This window comes from Cebus imitator, unplaced genomic scaffold, assembly GCF_001604975.1.
Source record: "Cebus imitator isolate Cc_AM_T3 unplaced genomic scaffold, Cebus_imitator-1.0 Scaffold204, whole genome shotgun sequence".
In the NCBI taxonomy this organism is placed as follows: Eukaryota; Metazoa; Chordata; class Mammalia; order Primates; family Cebidae; genus Cebus; species Cebus imitator.
In genome coordinates this window covers 2306505-2328382 of record NW_016107519.1, presented here as the reverse complement: position 1 = coordinate 2328382, position 21878 = coordinate 2306505, and the positions used below count along the sequence as shown (strand labels likewise).

General features: G+C 40.4%; 1 protein-coding gene across 1 annotated transcript in view; it reads right to left on the bottom strand.

The window, feature by feature from the left end:
• EEF1AKMT1 (EEF1A lysine methyltransferase 1) overlaps window positions 1-21878 on the bottom strand; it is a 54669-nt gene that overhangs the window by 16234 nt on the left and 16557 nt on the right. Inside the window, exon 2 of the mRNA XM_017548190.2 lies at window positions 5478-5640. Coding sequence (XP_017403679.1) covers window positions 5478-5621 — 144 coding nt within the window. The 5' untranslated portion in view covers window positions 5622-5640. The remainder of the gene's footprint in view (window positions 1-5477; window positions 5641-21878) is intronic.

The window sequence follows — 21878 nt, the reverse complement described above, 5'->3', positions numbered from 1 at the left end:
GGATTTTTGTGTCTACATCTGGAATACTGGCCTATAATTTTCTTTATTTCTTACATACTGGTTTTGGTGTCAAGATAATGCTGGCCTCACAGAACGAGTTAGGGAGAATTCTGTCCCCTTCAAACTTCTGGAATAATTTAAAGATAATTGGTATTGATAATTCTTTGTAAGTTTGGTAGAATTCTGCAGTAAACCCACCTGGTCCAGGATTTCAGTTGTAATGTCACCTTTCTGATTTTATTTATTTTTGTCTTTTTTCTCAGTTAGACTACCTAGTAGTTTACTAGCTTTGTCTATGTTTTTAAAAAGCCAACTTTTCACTGATCCTTTGAATTTTTTTTTTATTCTCCATTTTGTTTAGTTCTGTCTGCTCTTTATTCTTTCTTTCCTTCTACTGATTTTGGGACTGGTTTGTTCTTGCTTTTCTAGTTTCCTAAGGTGCATTGTTAGATTATTCATTTGAAACCGTCCTGCTTCCTAGATATAGATGTTTATTGCTATAAACTTTACTCTTAGCACTGTTTTTGCTGTATTCCATAGGTTTTGGTATGTTATGCTTTGACTTTCCATTGTTTCAAAAAAATTTTTGATTTCCTCTTTAATTTCATCCCTGACCTAATGATCATTCAGGAGCATATTTAGATTTCCTGGATTTTTAGTTTCTGAAGTTCCTCCTGTCATTGATTTCTAGTTTTATTCTGTAATGGATACCTGACATTTCAATTTTTCAAAAATTGTTGAGACTTGTTTTCTGTCCTAACATATCCATCCTGGAGAATGTTCCATGTGATGATGAGAAGAAAGTATATTCTGTAGCTGTTGGACGATATGTTCTGTAAACATCTCTTAAGTCTATTTGGTCTAAAGTGCAGTTTAAATACAATGTTTCTTGGTTAATCGTCTATGTAGATGATCTCTCTAATGTTGGAGTATCCAGCTCTCACTGTATTGATGCCTATCTCTCCTTGTAGATGTAATGAGATCTGCTTTATATATCAGGTGCTCCAGTGTTGGGGTCCATATGTGTTTAGGACCATACACTCTAGCTGAATTCATCCCTTTATCATTATATAATAACCTAGTTTCTTTGTACTGTTTTTGACTTAAAATCTGCTTTATCTGATATAAGCATAGCTAGTGCTGCTTGCTTTTTATTTCCTTGTGCATGGAATATGTTTTTCCATCCCTGTACTTTCAGTCTGTATGTCTTTACAGGTGAGATGAGTTTCTTGTAGGCAGCATGTATGTGGATCAGGTTTTTTTTTTCTTTTTTTTTTTCTGGTTCATGTTCTCTCATGAGGTTGCAATGTTTCTTTCTTTAAATCTGTTTAGGCAGTCTCTATCTTCTAAGGGGAAAGTGTAATCCATTTACATTCAAGGTTGTCATTGATATGTGAGGGCTTATTCTTATCATTTTGTTAATTTATTTCTGATTGTCTTGTATATCCTTTGTTCCTTTCTTTCTCTCTTACTGTTTACCATTATGGTTTGGTGGTTTTCTGTGTTTGCTTTACCAGTGAGTTTTATACTTTAGCATGTTTCCATGATGGTAGATTTCATCCTTTTAGTTCAATGCATAGGACTCCTTTAAGTATTTCTTTTTTTCTTTTCCCCATTTATTTATTTTATTGCATTTTAGGTTTTGGGGTACATGTGAAGAACATGCAAGATTGTTGCATAGGTACACACATGGCAGTGTGATTTGCTGCCTTCCTCCCCATCACCTACGCTTGGCATCTCTCCCCTTGCTATCTCTCGAGAACTCCTTTAAGTATTTCTTATAGGACTGGTCTAGAGGTGATGAATTTCCTTAGCTTTTACTTGTCTGGGAGTCTTGATTTCTCTTTCATTTATGAAGAACAATTTTGCTGAGTATACAATCTTTTGCTGGCTTTTTTTTTTTCTTTCAGCACTTTGAATATATCACCCCATTCTTTCCTGGCATGTAAGATTTCTGCAGAGAATATGCTTAGTCTGATGAGGGTTCCCTTATAAGTGAATAGACACTTTTGTCTTTTTTTTTTTTTTTTTTCTCATTTCATCTTGGATTCATGATAAAATTGTCTTGCTGTTTTTAGAATTCTCTCTTTGCCTTTTGACTTCTGACAGTTTGACAATAATGTGCCATGAAGAAGACTTTTTTGAATTTAATCTGTCTGGGAATCGCTAAGCTTCCTGTATATGGATGTCTAAATCTCGTTAGACTTGGGGAAGTTTTCAGCTATTATTTTATTAAATAGGTTTTCTATCCCTTTTGTCTTCTCTTTGCCTTCTGGGACACTGAACATTTTTAAAAAGCTGGTCATGGTGGCTGATGCCTGTAATCCCAGCACTTCGGGAGGCCAAGGCAGGCAGATCACTTTGAGACCAGGCTGGCCAACATGGTAAACCCTGTCTCTATCAAAAATACAACAAATTACCCAGGCATGGTGCCTGTAGGCCAAGAAGCTGAGGCATAAGAATTGCTTGAACCCAGGAAGCACAGGTTTCAGTAAGCTGAAATTGCATCACTGCACTCCAGCCTGGGTGATAGAGATTCCACCTCAGAAAAAAAAGAAAATTACAAGAAAAATTGGCCACTTACGGTGTCCCGTACATTATGTAGGGGAAGATGGACCCAGGCTGAGCAGGCCTGTACTCAGAACTCCTAGTGGTGGATGCAGGTGCTGGCTGTGGTTGGCAGGGTCAGGGTAACCCCCAGTTTCCTGGAAAAATGTTCAGGTTGGAGCAGCAGTAGCTGTGCTGTTCTTAGGGAGGGTGATGTAGCTTTTAGTGGCAGCAGCCATAAACAGGAGGTTGGGAAGTGAACACTTTAGCCCTAGTCACAGCTATAAGCAGGGTAGCCTTTCCTAAGGGTACGTTTAATTGTGCAGTGCTCCTGCTACTGAAGGCAGTGGGGTTGCTTGCCGCCAGTGGCTCACACTTCAGCTCTAGTGGCAGCAGACCAGAGCAGCCCAGCTGAGTCTGGGGGAAGTCAATGGGGCTCCAGAGATGTGGAAATGCAGGGGCTGTTGGGTGTCATGGCAGGATGCAGTCTTGTTGGGGCTGGGCTCTCAACATGGTGTCTTGTGTAGGACCTGGCATGTGTTCCCTTTCTGGTGCAATGCCATCGCATGGTCTCTAGGCAGCTCCCTATGTTTGTCTCAGGGCCTGCATGGGTCACAAGGGCTCTTCTGTGGATAGGACTGAAAAATCCATGGTGGGAATATAAACTGCTAGAAGTCACTCACTTAGCCTTTCCCCACACTGGGTAGCCTCTCCAGGATCCTAACTGATCCCTGTCAAGCAGGCTGCCTCGCTTCCTCTCCTTCCTCACCTTAGGTGTTTCCTGTCACTTCTCTGTTGAATTCCAGCATTCTCTCTAAGGTAATCTATTTGAAGTGAGAATATTGTCTCACTATTTTGGTTCTTTTTTGTTGACGAGGCAAGTACCCAATACCTCTAGTCAGACATCATGGCTAAATTTTGTCTGTCAGTTCTTACGCTTTCTACATTTTCTCAATTTTATAATCAAACCAAGTCAAAGTTTCAAAGTTAGAAAAGGTGTTAATTCTAAGCAGTGGGATTAGGACTAGTTTTTAGAATTAGAAAAAACGTACATAGAATTTTAAGAATTAAACAGAAGAAAAAAAGAAAAAGACCACCTCAAGAATAATGTAGTACTTCAAATTTCTTATATTTGTTATTTACAGAAGCATCAAGATAGAAGGTAAATAGACATAAAGAAGAGAAATAGTGAGAAAGAGGCCTTAAAATAAGTGGAACATGTGGAGTAAATGGAAAGAAACATGTTTATCACAGATAGTTTCAAACAGGGTAAACAGGAAAAGTTTATATAACTTAGAGATCCAAATTGGACACAAAATGTAAAGGACAATTAAAAAAAGATAAGCATGTAGAAGCTTCCTTTCAGTTGCAAAGTGTTGAAGATACACCTATCATCAAGGAGTAGTCACAGACAAACTTCAAACCTTGTCTGTTTCTTAACTATTTCCTTTAAAAATAAATAAATAAATTTAGGCGGGATGCAGTGGCTCATGCCTGTATTCCCAGCACTTTGAGAGGCCGAGGTGAGCAGATCACTAGGTCAGGAGTTCGAGACCAGCCTGACCAACATGGTGAAACCTTGTCTCTACTGAAAATACAAAAACTAGCCAGGCGTGGTGGCTCATGCCAGTAATCTTAGCCACTAGGGAAGCTGAGGTGGGAGAATCGTTGAACCAGAGAGTCGGAAGTTGCAGTGAGCTGAGATTGTGCCACTGCACTCCAGCCCGGGCGACAGAGTGAGACTCCATCTTAAAAAGATAAAAATAAATAAAATAAAACAAAAATTTATAGGTTCCAGGTCATGTTATGAGTCTCCTTCAACTCATTTTTTTCAAATCCCTATTGTAATTCAGACTATAAAAATATAATTGAAATATATATTATATACCAGAAGCTATTAATATCTTCTTTAAATTTCTTCTCATCAATTCTTCAATACATGTTTTAGTTCCCCCATTTTTGGGCAATGATAATATTTTCTCTTTCACCAGGATTTCTGGGATCCATAAAAACCAGTAGGGTGTATCTGTATCCAAGAATGAAGCAGAAGTTTGTGTTGGACATAATAAGGTATTATTGACAGAGGCAGACAAATGCCTATGCAGATGGGGTAGGTCCCCAGTAAAACCCCACCTCCAAGGCAAAGACAGTTTAAAGCCTGAAAGCCAAGCTACAAGTTAAATCCTTGGACCAGACTGAGAACTTGCCTTTCTGTTTGCACACTTTCCTCTGATTGTTCTCTGCCCTTTACCTATTTTATATATACGTACCCTTTCCTACTTGTTTTTTCCACACTGTTGTGCCCACCTTTGAGTGGTGCCTTCACTTTAACCTTTTTTGCATACTCACAAACCAGTCAGCACACACTCCCATTCTGAGTCCATAAAGGGCCCCAAACCCAGCCACATGGGGTAACCATCCCCCAACCCTGCATCCCCTCTCTGCTGAAAGCAGTTTTCATTGCTCATTAAACTTCTTCCCTGCCTTCCTCACCCTCTAAAGTCCACCATATCCTCATTCTTCTTGGGCGCAGTACAAGAGCTTGGGAACTGCCAAACATGGGTATGAGCTATATAACACAGGCAAGCTGGGGCACACCAGCATGGCTGAGCAAGGCCCGGCTGGGTGTTGCTAGCTGAGGGTCCCTGGCTTGCCAAGCAACCAAAAAGAAAAATCCTGCATCATTATCTCCTTATCTGAAAAACCCCATCTTCTGATCACCAACCAGCCTGATAGAATCAAGAAAAGCTGCATTTATACCGTTCTAAAATGTTTACTGACTGCTTTCTGTCTTAGCTCCCATAGAGAAGTTCAGATCCCAAATAACAGGTGACAGAGATTCTGGTTTAAAGTGAGACAAACATTGGACTAAGGCATAGAGTAGGTTCCACATCAATTCTTCCTGATGGCTGTGAAATGCATTTACTTACCCAATTCTCTTCTATTATTCCAATGTTATATTTATCATCCTTGCCTGGGTCAATTTGTTGCTTTTTCTCAGCATAAAATTCCTGGAGAGCTGCTAAGGCGTGGGCAGAAAGCTGTGGTGTCTCATCATCTTCCAAATCACTCATTTCACAAGTTGTTTATAACCTGCAGATCAAGGAATACATGTTCTGTGCAGATTTTGTTTCCCCTTCCCATCCAGTAATAATTAAAAAAAATTTTTTTATTTAACAGCAAGGATCCAAACTGAAGTGAGTTTCATACAAGTGTAAACCAAAAATAAAATTCTAAGGCCCCCAGCCGACTGAATAAATCCCTCTTCTGGGCCCAAGTAAACCTGAAAAACCAGTTCTGTCCACCATGGGAAGGACATGGCTCATTATACTCTTCTTTCTTTGGAATTCAGGCACAACTGATCAGTATAAACATTAAAACAGAGATCTTAAGAGTGACAAAACAGACTCTTTGTAGCAATAAGATAACAAATTCCAACCTGTTTCTAGTATAGTACACATGACAGATAACAGGCCCTGACAGAAGTTGATGATTTTAGCCCAAAATATATTTTTGACCTATTTTGAAATGGTGCTGCAAAGCTGCCTCCTGTGGAGAATATCTACAACTACAGAGAATCCACTTTCCTTTCCAGGTCTTTTCCTGATCCAGGAGAGATTAATTAAGAGTCTGTCATCTTTTTTGATCTGATAGAGGCATGTAGCATCTAGTCTCTCTGAAGCCTGCTACCTGCAGGCTTCATCTACATAATAATAATAACCTTGGTCCTTAAAACCCCTTATCTTAATCCAGACCCTCCTTTCCATTGATTCCAAGATAGTAACTTAACTCTTTCAACCAACTGCCAATCACAGCAAATTTTTAATCTAACTATGAGCAGGAAGCCCTCCACTTCCAGTTGTCCTACCTTTCTGGACCATACATGTATGTACCTTACACATACTGTCTTATGTCTCCCTAAAATGTATAAAGCCAATTTCTTCCAAATAGTTTTATTTATATATACATCAAACAAATTATGGCATATAAATCATATATCAGTATTTTAGCTAGTTTATATATCCTCAGTATGAGAAACAGATGGTCAACATAAGAGTAAACAATGCTACCCAAAGCAATCAGATTTGATGCAATTCCTAACAAATTACAAATACCATTTCTCACAGAATTTAAAAAAAAATTATAAAATTCATATGGAACAAAAAAAGAGAATGAATAGACAAAGCAATCCTAAGCAAAAAAGAACAAAGCCAAAAGCATCCCATTACCTGACTTCAAACTGTACTACAAGGCTATATTAGATACAGTGAGTTCTACATTTCTCTTCAAAGAATTAGAATGTCAGTATGTTCAGTTATTTCTCCACCATTCTAAAGTTCTTCCTTTAAACGACTTCCTTGTAGTTTCAGTAAACAACCTTCTCCACCAGTTCTAATCAGTAGTTCACATCCTTCCCCCAGCCCCCAGCTCTGTCCTGACTCATGCTGGTCACCTGCTTTGGTCACCTGCTCCAGTCACCTGCTCGGACCTAGGTCACCGCTGGCTACCTGCTGTGACCTGCCTGTAATCATCCTTCCCACCAAACCACTCACCCTGCCACTCCGGCCCGTACCCCCCCTGCTCTCTTGAAAACAGCCAATTAGGATTAGTCTAGCCTGTGTGGTCTAACTCTCAATAATAGGGGAAGGACACAGCAGTAGGGGTGACCCCTGTCAGAAATAAGTACCCCTTTTCCTCCCTTGTCTAAGTGTGGGCTCACCATTGCTCCATCTGTGAGCCGCACTCTTCTATAGAAGTAAACTGCCTTGCTGAGAGAATTTATCTTTGAGTGCTATTTCTTCTGAGGCATCAAAATTTTACCTTTAATAATTCTGGTGGCTTGTATGGGGACAAACCATTCTCCACTGGGTGGTCTCAGGCATGAGGAGACACATCCCACCACTTCATTGCAGTGGCCTCAGGGGTAAGGAATTGAAACCTACCGAATGTGACAAACAAGCCCAGTCTCTCAGCAATGCGAGATTAAAAATAAATAAATAAAGCCTACAAATACCACAGCAACTAAGCAACTCCATGCACAGATCAAGAAAAAGACACCCCAGTAAAGTATTTCCTTGGTGGTTGAGACCAAGGTAAGAAAATCCCTGGGGGGTGGGGGGAGTAAATTATTCTTTGGTCAGAATGTACCAAGGCAAGAAAAGCTGTGGGGGGTGGGGGGTGTTGTCTGCTCCTCAGAACTTTTAGTCTCTGGGGTAAAAGGGGAAGGATTTTAAAAAAATTTTTAGAAAGCACAGAAGCCAAATACCAGGATCACTCAGCACATATTCAGTTCTTGTTAATCCCTGAAGCAGGGACTAATTTTGTTGGGGATGAATTTAATGCTAAAGTTAGGCATAGGTCTACAAATTAGCCCAAGAGGATTCCTCACCTCATTAAATCTACTCGCCACTGCAAATGAAAAATATATTAATCCTAATGTCTAGTCTAAAGAAGGGAACCAAGGGAAACTCTGAGTCTTTCCAATCCACATCAAGCTAAAGACCCCAGGAGTAGTAGTAAGAAGGAAGCAATACCCCATTCCCCTAGAGGGCAGGATAGGGTTGAAACCTATGATTGAAGGCTTTATTAAAGACGGGCTTCTTGAGCCTTGTATGTCCCCTTATAACATCCCAATATTGCCAGTCAAGAAATCGGACGGGTCATACTGGCTGGATTAGGACCTTAGAGCTATCAACCAAATTGTCCAGACTACCCACCCCATTGTCCCCAATCCTTACACCATTCTCAGCAAGATTCCATATAATCATCAATGGTTTACTGTAATAGATTTGAAGAATGCTTTTTGGGCACGTCCCCTAGCTGAAGATAGCTGAGATATATTTGCTTTTGAGTGGGAGGATCCCCATTCAGGGTGGAAACAACAATATCAATGGACAGTCTTGCCCCAAGGGGTCACAGATTCCCCTAATTTTTTTGGCCAAATCATAGAACAAGTATTAGAAAAGGTTGTCATCCCAGAGTAAATATGCATTCTCCAGTACGTGGATGATCTTATATCTGGTGAAGACATAGGGAAGGTAACTAACTTCTCTACACATACTCTTAACCATCTGCAGTTTGAGGGGCCATGAGTCTCAAAAAGAAAGCTTCAATATGTGGAGCCCAAAGTTAAATATTTAGGCCACTTAGTAAGTGCAGGGAAGTGAAGAATAGGGCCTGAACAAGTTGAGGGAATCGTGTCCCTAACCCTTGCCTCAAACTAAACAAGAACTCAGGAAACTTTTAGGATTAGGTGGATGCTGCCACTTATGGATTGACTCATATGCACTACACAGTAAACTGTTTTTTTTGTTTTGTTTTGTTTTTGTTGTTGTTGTTGTTGTTGTTGTTGTTTTTGAGACGGAGTTTCACTCTTGTTACCCAGGCTGGAGTGCAATGGCGCAATCTCTGCTCACCGAAACCTCCGCGTCCTGGGTTCAGGCAATTCTCCTGCCTCAGCCTCCTGAGTAGCTGAGATTACAGGCATGCACCACCATGCCCAGCTGATTTTTTGTATTTTTAGTAGAGATGGGGTTTCACCAAGTTGACCAGGATGGTCTCGATCTCTTGACCTCGTGATCCACCCGCCTCGGCCTCCCAAAGTACTGGGATTACAGGCGTGAGCCACCGCGCCCGGCCCACAGTAAATTGTTATATCAAAAACTTGCCCAGGAGAAGCCTGACCATCTCCTATGGACTTCTGAGGAAGATGATCAAGTCCAAAGGCTGGAAGACTCATAACTGCCCGTTTTAGCCTTACCCTCCCTAGTAAAGCCATCGCATCTTTTTGTCAACGTGGACAGTGGAGTAGCTTTAGGAGTGCTTACTCAAGAATATGGAGGCTGCTGGGAGCCCGTGGCCTTCGTGTCAAAGGTCTTAGATCCAGTCACTTGTGGATGGTCTCAATCCATTGCAACTATGGCAATATTAGTCAAAGAAAGTGGAAAGTTAACCTTTGGAGGAAAATTGACAGTAAACACCTCCCACCAAGTCAGAACTATCTTAAACCAGAAAATAGGAAGATGGCTTACTGACTCAAGAATCTTAAAGTATAAGGCCATTCTGTTAGAAAAAGATGATTTAACATTAACCACTGATAATTCACTCAACCCAGCAGTTTTCCTAAAGGAGAGAGAGTACACATGTTTGGTTTTAATTGATTACCATACAAAGTTTGACCAGACCTTGGAGAAATTCCCTTGAGGACTGGACAGCACTTATTCATAGATGGTTCCTCCCAGGTGATTGAGGGAAAAAGACACAATGGGTATTCAGTAATTGACAGAGAAACTCTTATAGAAATAGAGTCAGGAAGACTGCCGAACAGTTGGTCTGCTCAAACGTGTAAGCTGTTTGCACTTAGCCAATCCTTAAACTATTTACAGAGCCAGAAAGGAAGCATTTATATGGATTCCAAGTGTGCCTTTGGAGTGACCCATACATTTGGAAAAATTTGGACTGAACAAGGTCTTATTAATAGTAAAGGTCAAGATCTTTTTCAAAAGAAGCTAATCACCCAAGCATTGAATAATCTTCAGTTGCTGGAAGAAATAGCTATTGTCCATGCTCCTGGACACCAGAAAAGCCTTTCTTTTGAAAGTCTAGGAAATAACCTGGCAGATCAGACAGCTAAGCTGGCTGCTGTTTCTTCGGAAATGCATATTTTTCACTTAACTCCCTACCTCCCTCCTCCTACCGTAATCCCCATTTTCTCTTCCACTGAAAAAGAAAATTTAATAAGAATAGGCACTAAAGAGAATTCAGAAGGAAAATGGATATTGCCAGACCAGAGAGAAATGCTATCTTATGAGGAAAATCCTATCTCAACCACATCAAGGAACCCCCCACTGGGGGTTCCAGCCCATGTGCAATGCAATTCTCAGAGTTTATGGCTGTATAGAAATGTATACCCTGGCCAAACTACCCTTGCCTCAAACTAAACAAGAACTCAGGAAACTTTTAGGATTAGTTGGATGCTGCCACTTATGGATTGACTCATATGCACTACACAGTAAATTGTTTTTTTTGTGCAATGCAATTGCACAAAAAACTATCTGTAACCTGTTACAGATAGTTGCTTAGTATGTAAGAAAACTAATAAACTGTAAAAAGATTACCTCTTGTGGGGGAGGGAATCCAGGCTTAAGGCCATTCCAAAGTATCCAAGTTAATTACACAGAAATGCCTCTGATAGACCATCTAAAATATTTACTAGTGATAGCAGATCACCTCACTCACTGGGTTGAAGCTATCCCCTTTTCAAATGCAACAGCCAAAAATGTAGTCAAGGCCCTAACTGAAAATAAAGTACCCAGGTTTGGACTAATAGAAAATATTGACTCTGACAATGGAATTCATTTCACCGCAGACAGCATTAAGAAGTTATCCCAAACATTAGACATTAGATGAGAATACCGTATTCCCTGGCACCCACCCTTATCAGGGAGAGCAGAAAGAATGAATCAGACTTTAAAGAGCCACTTAACCAAATTAGTCTTAGAGATTCAGTTACCATGGACCAAGTGCCTTCCTATTGCCCTGCTGAGAATCCAAACTGCCCGGTGGTAAGATATTGGTCTTTCTCCTTATGAGATGCTCTACAGATCGCCTTATTTACACTCCACTGCTGACATTCCTACCTTCGAAACAAAAAAATCAATTCCTTAAAAATTATATACTTGGTCTACCTTCTACTTTCTCTTCTCTTAAAACTAAAGGCCTTTTAACACAGGCGCTGCCCCTAGACTTCCCGGTGCATCAACATCAGCCTGGGGAAGGAAAGAGGAGCTCAAGCTGGCCTGGGAAGGACCTTACTTACTTACTTAGTGCGCCTAACTACTGAAACCGCAGTCCAGTCAGCAGAGAGAGGATGGATGCATCACACCTGAGTCAAGAAAGTACCGCCCCCTTTGGAGTCCTGGGCCACAGTTCCAGGGGAAAGCCTACCAAACTAACGCTAAGAAAAATTTAACTCTCTTTCATCTATTCTATTACTCTCTCTTCTTTCCTTGCTCTATTGCTGACCACTGGTTAATGTAACCCAGTCAATTTCGACTCAAGCTATTATATTTGATGCTTGCCTTATTATACCCTGTGGGGACTTATGGACTGCTCCAACCAGCAGTTGTAATTTCCTAAAACCATACATTCACTTTACTAAAGGAACAGCTTCCCTTAACTGTCAGCTAAACCAGTGCAATCCTATTATCTCAAACCCTCAAAGTTCTTCCTCTTCTCTAAGCTGGTTCCCTTCACTAAGCTGGTTTTATGGTACGGGGACTGAGGTTTCAGGAAAAGCCCCTATCGGATCTTTTAGGACACTTTCATTGATCCCTCACTGCCTACACCTTGCCCTAAGCCTTCTTCCAAAACCTCTCACAATGAAACAATTGTTCCTCCTCTATTTAATGACAAGGCCAAGGCAGCTATTGTAGAAGTTAAAGACTTAAAACAAACTTTGGCAGTCAAGACAGGACATCAAGATGCAAATACCTGGTTGGAATGGATCAAATATTCTGTCTGCATGTTAAACAAAAGCAATCATTATGCTGTGCGCAGGGCAGGCCAGAGGCCAGATCGTCCCCTTTCCACTAGGATGGTCCTCCGGCCGACTAGGCATGGGCTGTAACGTAGCTCTTTTCCAGGATTCTACAGCCTGGGGCAACAAGTTGTGCCAAGCTCTCTCTCTCTGCTATATCCCGAAATTCAATACCCTGTAGGTCAGCCCCCAAGGGCCATCCAGCTTCTGTCTCCGGATACTAAGTTCACTTCGTGTCTCTCACGACCAGGAGGAAACTTAGCATTCCTTGGAGACCTAAAGGGATGCAGTGAGCTTAAGACTTTTCAAGAGCTTACCAATCAATCCACGAGCAGACATGTGGTATTGGGGTGGATCTTTCCTGGACACTCTGCTAAGTAACCGGAGTGACACTTGCACTCTAGTCCAACTGGCTATCCCTTTTACACTGGCATTTCATCAACCAGAGGAAGGAAAAATACATCGTGAAGCAAGAGAAACCCCTCATGGGTCTTTCAACTCTCACGTCTATTTTGATGCAATTGGAGTCCCACAAGGAGTACAAGATAAATTTAAAGCCCGAGATCAAATAGCTGCAAGATTTTAGTCAATATTTTGGTGGGTGGCAATTAATGAAAATGTCAATTGGGTAAATTACATTTATCACAACCAACAGTGGTTTATTAGCTGCACTAGAGATGCTGTTAAAGGAGTAGCTGAACAATTAGGGGCTGCTAGCCAGATGGCTTGGGAAAACAGAATAGCCTTAGACATAATGTTGGCAGAAAGAGGAGGAGTTTGCATCATGATTAAAACTCAGTGTTGTACCTTCATCACAAACAATACCGCCCCTGATGGAAGTATAACAAAGGCATTGCAAGGTCTGATTGCTCTGTCCAGTGAGTTAGCCAACAACTCGAGGGTAAATGACCACTTCACAGAGTGGCTAGAAAAATGGTTCAGTAAATGGAAAGGAATCATAGCCTCAGTTCTTACTTCTCTCACAGCCGCAGTGGGTGTACTCATCCTTGTCGGGTGTTGTGTCATACCGTGCATGCGTGGGTTGGTGCAGAGACTCATAAAAGCAACACTTACCAAAACCTCCCTTAACTATCCCCCACCTTATTCAGAGAAGCTTCTTCTTTTAGAAAATCAAGCAGAACAACTAAGCCAAGACATGTTAAGGACGTTTGAAGAGAAAGAGCTGTAAGGAGAATTCAAGAGGAGGGAATTATTAGATACAATGAGCTCTAAATTTCTCTTCAAAGCATCAGTGTGTCAGTATGTTCAGTTATTTGTCCTCCATTTTAAAGTTTAGCTTCCTTGTAGTTTCAATAAACAACCTTCTCCACCGGTGCTGATCAGAAGTTCACATCGTTCCCCCGGCCCCCAGCTCCATCCTGACTCATCCTGGTCACCTGCTTCGGTCACCTGCTCCAGTCATCTGCTTTGACCTAGGTCACCCCTGGCAACCTGCTCTGACCTGCCCGTAACCATCCTTCCTGCCAAACCACCCCCGCTGCCACTCAAGCTAGTACCCCTGCTCTCTTTAAAATAGCCAATCGGGATTAGTCTAGTCTGTGCAGTCTAACCCTAGCCAGTAAGAGAATGACACAGGAGTAGAGGTGACTCCTATCAGGAATAAGTACCCCTTTTCTGCCCTTATCCAAGTATGCACTCACCATTGCTCCATCTGTGAGCTGCACCTTACTACAGAAGTAAACAGCCTTGCTGAGAGGATTTACTTGCGAGTGGTATTTCTTTTGCAGCATCAAAATTTTACTTATAACAGCTATAATAACTAAAACAGCATGGTACAGGTAAAAAACCAGATACATAATCAATGAAATAGAATACAGAACCTAGAAATAAAGCCACACATATCCAATCAACTGGTCTTCAACCAAGTCAACAAAAATAAACAATGGGGAAAGGATATTCTATTCAATAAATGGTGCTGGGAAAACTAGCTAGCCATTTGCAGAAAAGTAAAACTGGACACCTACCTCTTACCAGATACAAAAATTAACTCAATATATATTAAAGACTGAAATGTAAGAACTCAAGCTATAAAAACTCTAGGAGAAAACCTAAGAAAAACTCTTTTGGACACTGGCTTAGGAAAAGAATTTATGACTATGACCTCAAAAGTAATTGCAACAAAACCAAAAATTGACAATGGGACTTAAAGAGCTCTGCACAGCAAAAGCAACAATCAGCTGAGTAAACAGACAATCTACAGAATGGGAAAAAAATATTTGCAAGCTATGCATCCAACAAAGGACGAAAATACAGAATCTACAAGAAACTTAATTAAATGAACAAGAAAAAAAAAAGACTCCTATTAAAAAGTGGGCAAAGGACATGATCAAAAGAATACAATACTTGTATCAAAAGATACAAGTGGCCAAGAAACATGAAAATATGCTCAGCATCACTAATTATCAGAGAAGTACAAATTAAAATCACAATGATATGCTATCTCACACCAGTCAGAATGGCTATTACTAAAAAGTCAAAAAATAACAGAAGTTGGCAAAGATATGGAGAAAGGGGAATGCTTATACATTGTTGGTATGAATGTAAATTAGATCAATCCTATGGAAAACAAAAAGACACCTGTACTTTGTTTATTGCAGGACTAGTCACAATAGGAAAGCCATAAAATCGACCTAAGTATCTTATCAATAACGGGCTGGATAAAGAAAATCTGGCACATATACAACATGGAACAGTACACAGCCATAAAAAGGAGTGAGATCATGACCTTTGCAGCAACATAGATGCAGCTACAGGCCATTATCCTATGTGAATTAAAAGAGAAACGGAAAACCAAATACCACATGCTCTCACTCGTAAATGGGAGCTAACAAATGGGTATAAGCAGACATAAAGACAGAAATAATAGATACTGGGGACTCCAAAAGAAGAGTGGGAAAGAGTGAGGTAAGGACTGAAAAACTACCTATCAGATACTATGTTCAATACTGGGTGATGGGTTCACTAGAAACCCAAACACCAGCATCACGCAATATACCCATGTAAAAAACCTGAATAAGGTATGCCCTGAATCTAAAATTAAAAGTTTTTAAAATTAAAAAATATACATATTCTAAAAAATAAAAATTAAAAAGAATATAAAGACAAAACAAGTAAATCAAAATAATGGAAACACTTAATGCTGATGAGAATGTAGCGATATTGGTATACTCTCTAATTTAGATAACAATATAAATTGGCATAATCTTTTGGAAAGGAATCTGATAATTTGGACATAAATATTTCTACTTTCTACCCCAATTCTCATTCCTAAACTTTATACTCTGAAATAATTAGATTCACAGGAAGTTGCAAAAACAATGGAGATCCCATGTATCTTTCCACCTATTTTTCCACAATGATAACAACTTATATAACTATAATGCAATGTCAAACTAGGAAATTAAGAGTACAATCCACAGAGCTCGTTCAGTTCACCAGTTTTATACACATCCATTTTCACATGTGTGTGCACATGTGTACAGTTCTATATGCTATCACATGTATAGATTCATGAAACACTTCTGTGGATAAGGGAGAGAATATTCTAGCACCACAGGGATTAGTTGTACTATCTTTTAAAGTCATTCCCATCCTCTCCCACCTCACCCTCCATTCTTAACCCCTGCAAAGCATGGATCTGTTCTCCATTTCAATAATTTTGTCACTTCAAGAATTTTAGATAAATGGAATCACACGTTACATAACTTGAGATTTTCATTTTTCACTCATCTTGGTTTAAAATTTACCTAGGTTGTTGTATCAATAGTTCATTCCTTTTTATTGATGAGTAGTAATCCATAGTATAGCCACACTTCACTTAACCATTCACCCACTAAAATATTTGGGTTGTTTCTAATTTTAAGCTATTACAAACGGAGCTGCTGTGAACACTCCTGTACATTGTATAGGAGTTTTCATTTCTCTGGATAAATGCTCACGAGTATGATGTTGGATTTTATGGTTAGAATGTGTTTATTTTGAGAACATCAAAAAACTTATTTCATGATGATAGATTATAAAAGAGAATTTCATCAAATGAAGAACTGAATCCCTGTACTATGAAGTTTACTGTGGCCAGAGAAGACAGGATTCTCTTTGCAATCATGTAGCTTGTTTTTGAAATGCCTCTTGAAGTGAAATGTGCAAATTTTAAAACATCTCTATTGAGATATTTTCACATATCATACAATTCATCTATTTAAAGTATACCATTCAGGTGGAATATGGTGGCTCATGCTTGTAATCCTAGAACTTTGGGAGGCTGAAGCAGGAGGATCACTTGACCCTAGGAGCTCAACACCAGCCTGGGAAATTCAGTTAGACCATCTTTCTACAAAAATGTTTTTAAAAATTAGCTGAATGTGATGGCATGTGCCTGTGAACCCAGCTACATGGGAGGCTGAGGTGGGAGGACTGCTTCAGTTTGGAAGCATAAGTTGCAGTGAGCCAAGATCATACCACTGCACTCCAGCCTGGGCAACAGTACAAGATGCTGTCTCAAAAAAATAAAGATTTTTAAAAAATTGTATAATTCAATGATTTTTTGTATATTCAGAGTTGTGGAACCATCACTATAATCAAATTTTAGAACATTTTCAAAACTCCCAAAAGACATCCCATGCCCATTAGCAGTGCATCCCTATCTCCCCGTCCACACTTAGCCCTAGGCAACTACTAACCTACTTTGTCTCTATGTATTTGGTTATTCTGGACATAACAAAATCCCATCTACAAATGGAACCATATAATATGCAGTCTTTCTTTAAATGGTTCTGTTTAGTTTTGTAAGCAATTGCCAAACTTTTTTTTTTTGAATGTACCATTTTACATTCCCTCCAGCAGTACCTGAGAGATCCAGTTCCTTTGCATCCTCACTAGGATTTGGTATTTATTTTAGCTGTCTCAATATGTGTGTAGTGCTATCTCATGGCAGTGTTAATTCGCATTTCCTGAGTACTTAATGTTGAACATGTTTTCATATTCATATTTGCCATCTGTTTTTATCTCTCGTGAAATTTCTGCTCATGTCTCTTGCTATATAGCACAATACATCATTTTCTTTTACAGACCTTGCATTTGGTGCTAAGAAGGATTTGTCAACCACTGGGTGCCAAAGAAGTTTTTTTGTTTGAGACAGAGTCTCACTGTTTCCCAGGCTGGAGCAATCTTGGCTCACTGCAACCTCTGCCTCCCGGGTTCAAGTGATTCTCTTGCCTCAGCCTCCCAAGTAGCTGGGATTACAGGCGTGTGCCACGACACCTGGCTAATTTTTATACTTTTGGTGGAGACAGGGTTTTGCCATGTTGGCAGGCTGGTCTCAAACTCCTGTCCTCAGGTGATCTGCCTGCCTTTGCCTTCCAAAGTGCTGGGACTACAAGCATGAACCACGGCATTTGGCCCCAAGGAAGTTTTATGTAAAACTTATTCTATTACGTATAGAACTTTATATTTTAACCTATGATTCATTTTGAATTAATTACTATTCACATAAGACAAAGTTTTAGGTCAAGTTCTTTTTTGCTGTTGTTACTGTGTGCAGATGTGCAATTGCTCCAACATTTGTGGAGAAGGCTATTTTTGAAATTGCATTTTCACCTTTGCCAAAAATCAGTTAGGCACATTTGTATAGGTCTATTTCTGGGTTCTCTATCATGTCCCATTAATCTGTGTCTACTCTGAACATACCATTCTTGATGACTGAAGTAGAATATTGAGTCTTAAAATCAGATGGCATGATTCTTCATATTTTACTCTTCTTATTCAAAAAATGTTTTAATCTAGTTCCTTTGCCTTTCTATATAAAGTTTAGAATATAAACTTGTGTATAGCTACAAAAAAAATTCCTGGAAATTTGATAAACACTGTGTTAAACCTGTATATCAATTTAGAGAGAATTGACATCTTTATTGTTTTGAGTCTTTCAATCCATAAAACATGGCACATCTCTCCATTTATTTAGTTCATCTTTTATTTCATCAGTCTTTTATAATTTTCAACACACAGGTCCTACACATGATTTGTTAGACTTACTCCTATTGAGTTTAAGGGATCAGGGGGAGATGGCAATTGTAAATGAATTGTTTCAAATTTGATTCAATGTGTTAAATGTTTATATATAAAAATACTGATTTTTGTGTTTTGATGTATCCTGCAATCATGATGAACTCTTACATTATTTCCAATAGATCCCTTAGAGATTCCTTGGATTTTTATACTTAGAAAATCATCTCTGTAAACAAACCATTTTATTTATTCCTTTCCAATTTAGATTCCATTTATTTCCTTTTCTTGCCTTATTGCACTGGCTAGGACGTTTTTTTCTTTTTTGAGACGGAGACTCACTGTTGCTCAGGCTGGAGTGCAATGGCGCAATCTCGGCTCACTGCAACCTCCACCTCCCAGGTTCAAGTGATTCTCCCTGCATCAACCTCTTGAGTAGCTGGGATTGCAGGCACCCAACACCATGCCTGGCTAATTTTTTTCTTCTTTTTTTTTTTAATTGTATTTGGGCTCTGGTGTACATGTGTACATCCTGCACCGTGCAGGATTGTTGCATAGGTACATACATGCCATGGTGGTTTGCTGCCTTGGTCCCCCCCCCCACCCCTGCCGTTGCCTACTTCAGGCATTTCTCCCGGTGTTATCCCTCCCCATCCTCACCGCCCTGCTGCTGTCCCTTGCCTCCACTCCCACACCTAGCCCAGTGAGTGCTGTCCTCTTCCCTGTGCCCAAGTGTTCTCATTGTTCATCACCCGCCTATGAGTGAAAACATGTGGTGTTTGGTTTTCTGTTCTTGTGTCAGTTTGCTGAGATTGATGGTTTCTAGATTCATCCATGTCTTTACAAAGGATATGAACTTGTCCTTTATGGCTGCACAGTATTCCATGGTGTATATGTGCCACATTTTCTTTGTCCAGTCTATCATCGATGGCATTTGGGTTGGTTTCAGGCCTTTTCTATCATAAACAGCACTGCAACGAACATATGTGTGCGTGTGTCTTTATAATAGAGCAATTTATAATCCTTTGGGTATATACCCAGTAATGGGATTGCCATGTCAAATGGAATTTCTATTTCTAGATCCTTGAGGAATCATCACACTGTTTTCCATAATGGCTGAACTAATTTACACTCCCAGCAACAATGTAAAATCATTCCCTTTTCTCCACATCCTCTCTAGCATGTGTTGTCTCCAGATTTTTTAATGATTCCCATTCTAACCGGTGTGAGATGGTATCTCAATGTGGTTTAGATTTGCATTTCTCTAATGACCAATGATAATGAGCATTTTTTCTTATGTTTGTTGGCTGCATATATGCCTTCTTTTGACAAGTGTCTGTTCATATCCTTCACCCACTTTTGAATGGGTTTGTTTTTTTCTTGTAAATCTGCTTTAGTTCTTTGTAGATTCTGGATATTAGCCCTTTGTCAGATGGGTAGATTACAAAAAAATTTTTCCATTCTGTTGGTTGCCGGTTCACTCTAATGATGGTTTCTTTTGCTGTGCAGAAGCTCTTAAGTTTAATTAGATCCCATTTGTCTATTTTGGCTTTTGTTGCTGTTGCTTTTGGTCTTTTAGTCATGAAGTCTTTGCCTGTGCCTATGTCCTGGATGAGGTGTTGCCTAGGTTTTCTTCTAGGGTTTTTATGGTGTTAGGTCTTATGTTTAAATCTTTAATCCATCTGGAGTAAATTTTTGTATAAGGTTTAAGGAGAGGGTCCAGTTTCAGCTTCCTGCATATGGCTAACCAGTTTTCCCAACACCATTTATTAAACAGGGAATCCTTTTCCCAATGCTTGTTTTTGTATGGTTTGTCAAAGATCAGATGGTTGTAGACGTGTGGCATTGTTTCCAAGGCCTCTGTTCTGTTCCATTGGTCTACATCTCTGTTTTGGTATCAGTACCAAGCTGTTTTGATGACTGTAGCCTTGTAGTATAGTTTGAAGTCAGGTAGCATCATGCCTCTAGCTTTGTTCTTTTTGCTTAGGGTTGTCTTGGCTATGTGGGCTCTCTTTTGGTTCCATATGAAGTTTAAGGTGTTTTTTTCCAGTTCTGTAAAGAAGGTCAATTGTAGCTTGATGGGGATAGCATTGAATCTATAAATTACTTTGGGCAGTATGGCCATTTTTACAATATTGATCCTCCCTAAGCATGAGCATGGAATGTTTTTCCATCTGTCTATGTCCTCTCCTATTTCCTTGAGCAGTGGTTTGTAGTTCTCTTTGAAGAGTTCTTTTATATCCTTTGTTAGTTGTATTCCTAGGTATTTTATTCTCTTTGTAGCAATCGTAAATGGGAGTTTGCTAATGATTTAGCTGTTTCTCTGTTATTGGTGTACAGTAATGCTTGTGATTTCTGCATTTTGATTTTGTAACCTGAGACTTTGCCAAAGTTGCTTATCAGCTTAAGGAGGTTTTGGCCTGAGATGATGGGGTCTTCTAAATATATGATCATGTCATCTACAAACAGGGACAATTTGACTTCTTCTTTTCCTAATTGAATGCCCTTTATTTCTTTTGCTTGCCTAATTGTTCTGGCTAGAACTTCCAATGCTATATTGAATAGGAGTGGTGAGAGAGGGCATCCTTGTCTAGTGCCAGTTTTTAAAGGGAATGCTTCTAGTTTTTGCCCGTTTTGTATGATATTGGCTGTGGGTTTGTCATAAATAGCTTTTATTATTTTGAGACACAGTCCATCGATATCTAGTTTATTGAGAGTTTTTAGCATAAAACTGCTGTTGAATTTTGTTGAAGGCCTTCTCTGCATCTATTGAGATAATCATGTGGTTTATGTGACGGATTATGTTTATAGATTTGCATATGTTGAGCCAGCCTTCATCCCCAAGATGAAGCCTACTTGTTCATGGTGGATAAGCTTTTTGATGTGCTGTTGGATTTGGTTTGCCAGTATTTTATTCAAGATTTTTGCATCGGAGAGGGATCCAAGATGGCCGTTTAGGAACAGCTCAGGATTGCAGCTCCCAGTGAAAGCGCAGAGGGTGAGTGGACGCCGCGTTTTTGTTGCCCACAGACTAGGAAATTCCCGGGCGGAGGTGCTCCACAGGTCACCAGCGCGGCTGTTTCGGCCAGCGCGGCTGTGCCGGCCGGGGCCGCTGCTTTGCCCTGCGCAGCTGCTTTGTCGGCGCCCCGGAGCCGCGCTTCTCCGTACAAAATACACTGGTCCGGGGGCCCTTTTGGCTGGCGATTGGAGCCACGGGAAGTCGCCCGTACGCTGGCTTAAAAAGGGGACTGAGCAGAGAACCAGGACAGTAGATTCCAGGGGAAAAAAACAAAAAAAAGCGCCACAAACCTCAGTGCCGCTGTTTAAGCCAGCGCAGTGAGTGGCCGCAGGGGAAAACAAACAGACCCCGGCACCTCTTCAACAGGCGACTGGAACACCAACTTAAAAAAGGCTCTGAGGCAGGGAGCCAGGCGATCAGGCTCGGCTGGCCCCACCCCCACAAAAGAACAGCAATCAGAAACTCTGGATTGAGAGTTTCACAGCAAGCGCAGCTGAACTCGGGACGGTACAGCTCTGTGGGGGAGGGGCGTCTGCCATTACCGAGGCAGCCCGCCGCTGCCAAGGCAACCCGCCATTGCTGAGGCAGCCCACCGTTGCCAAGGCAACCCGCCACAGCAGAGACTCCTCCCCAACAGAGGCGGGCCACCATCGCCAAAGCAGTTCTAACTACACCCATATAAACAGGACTGTAGGGAAGTTCACTCGGCAGCGGGGCGGAGCCCACAGCAGCTCAGCAAAGCTGCTATAGGCC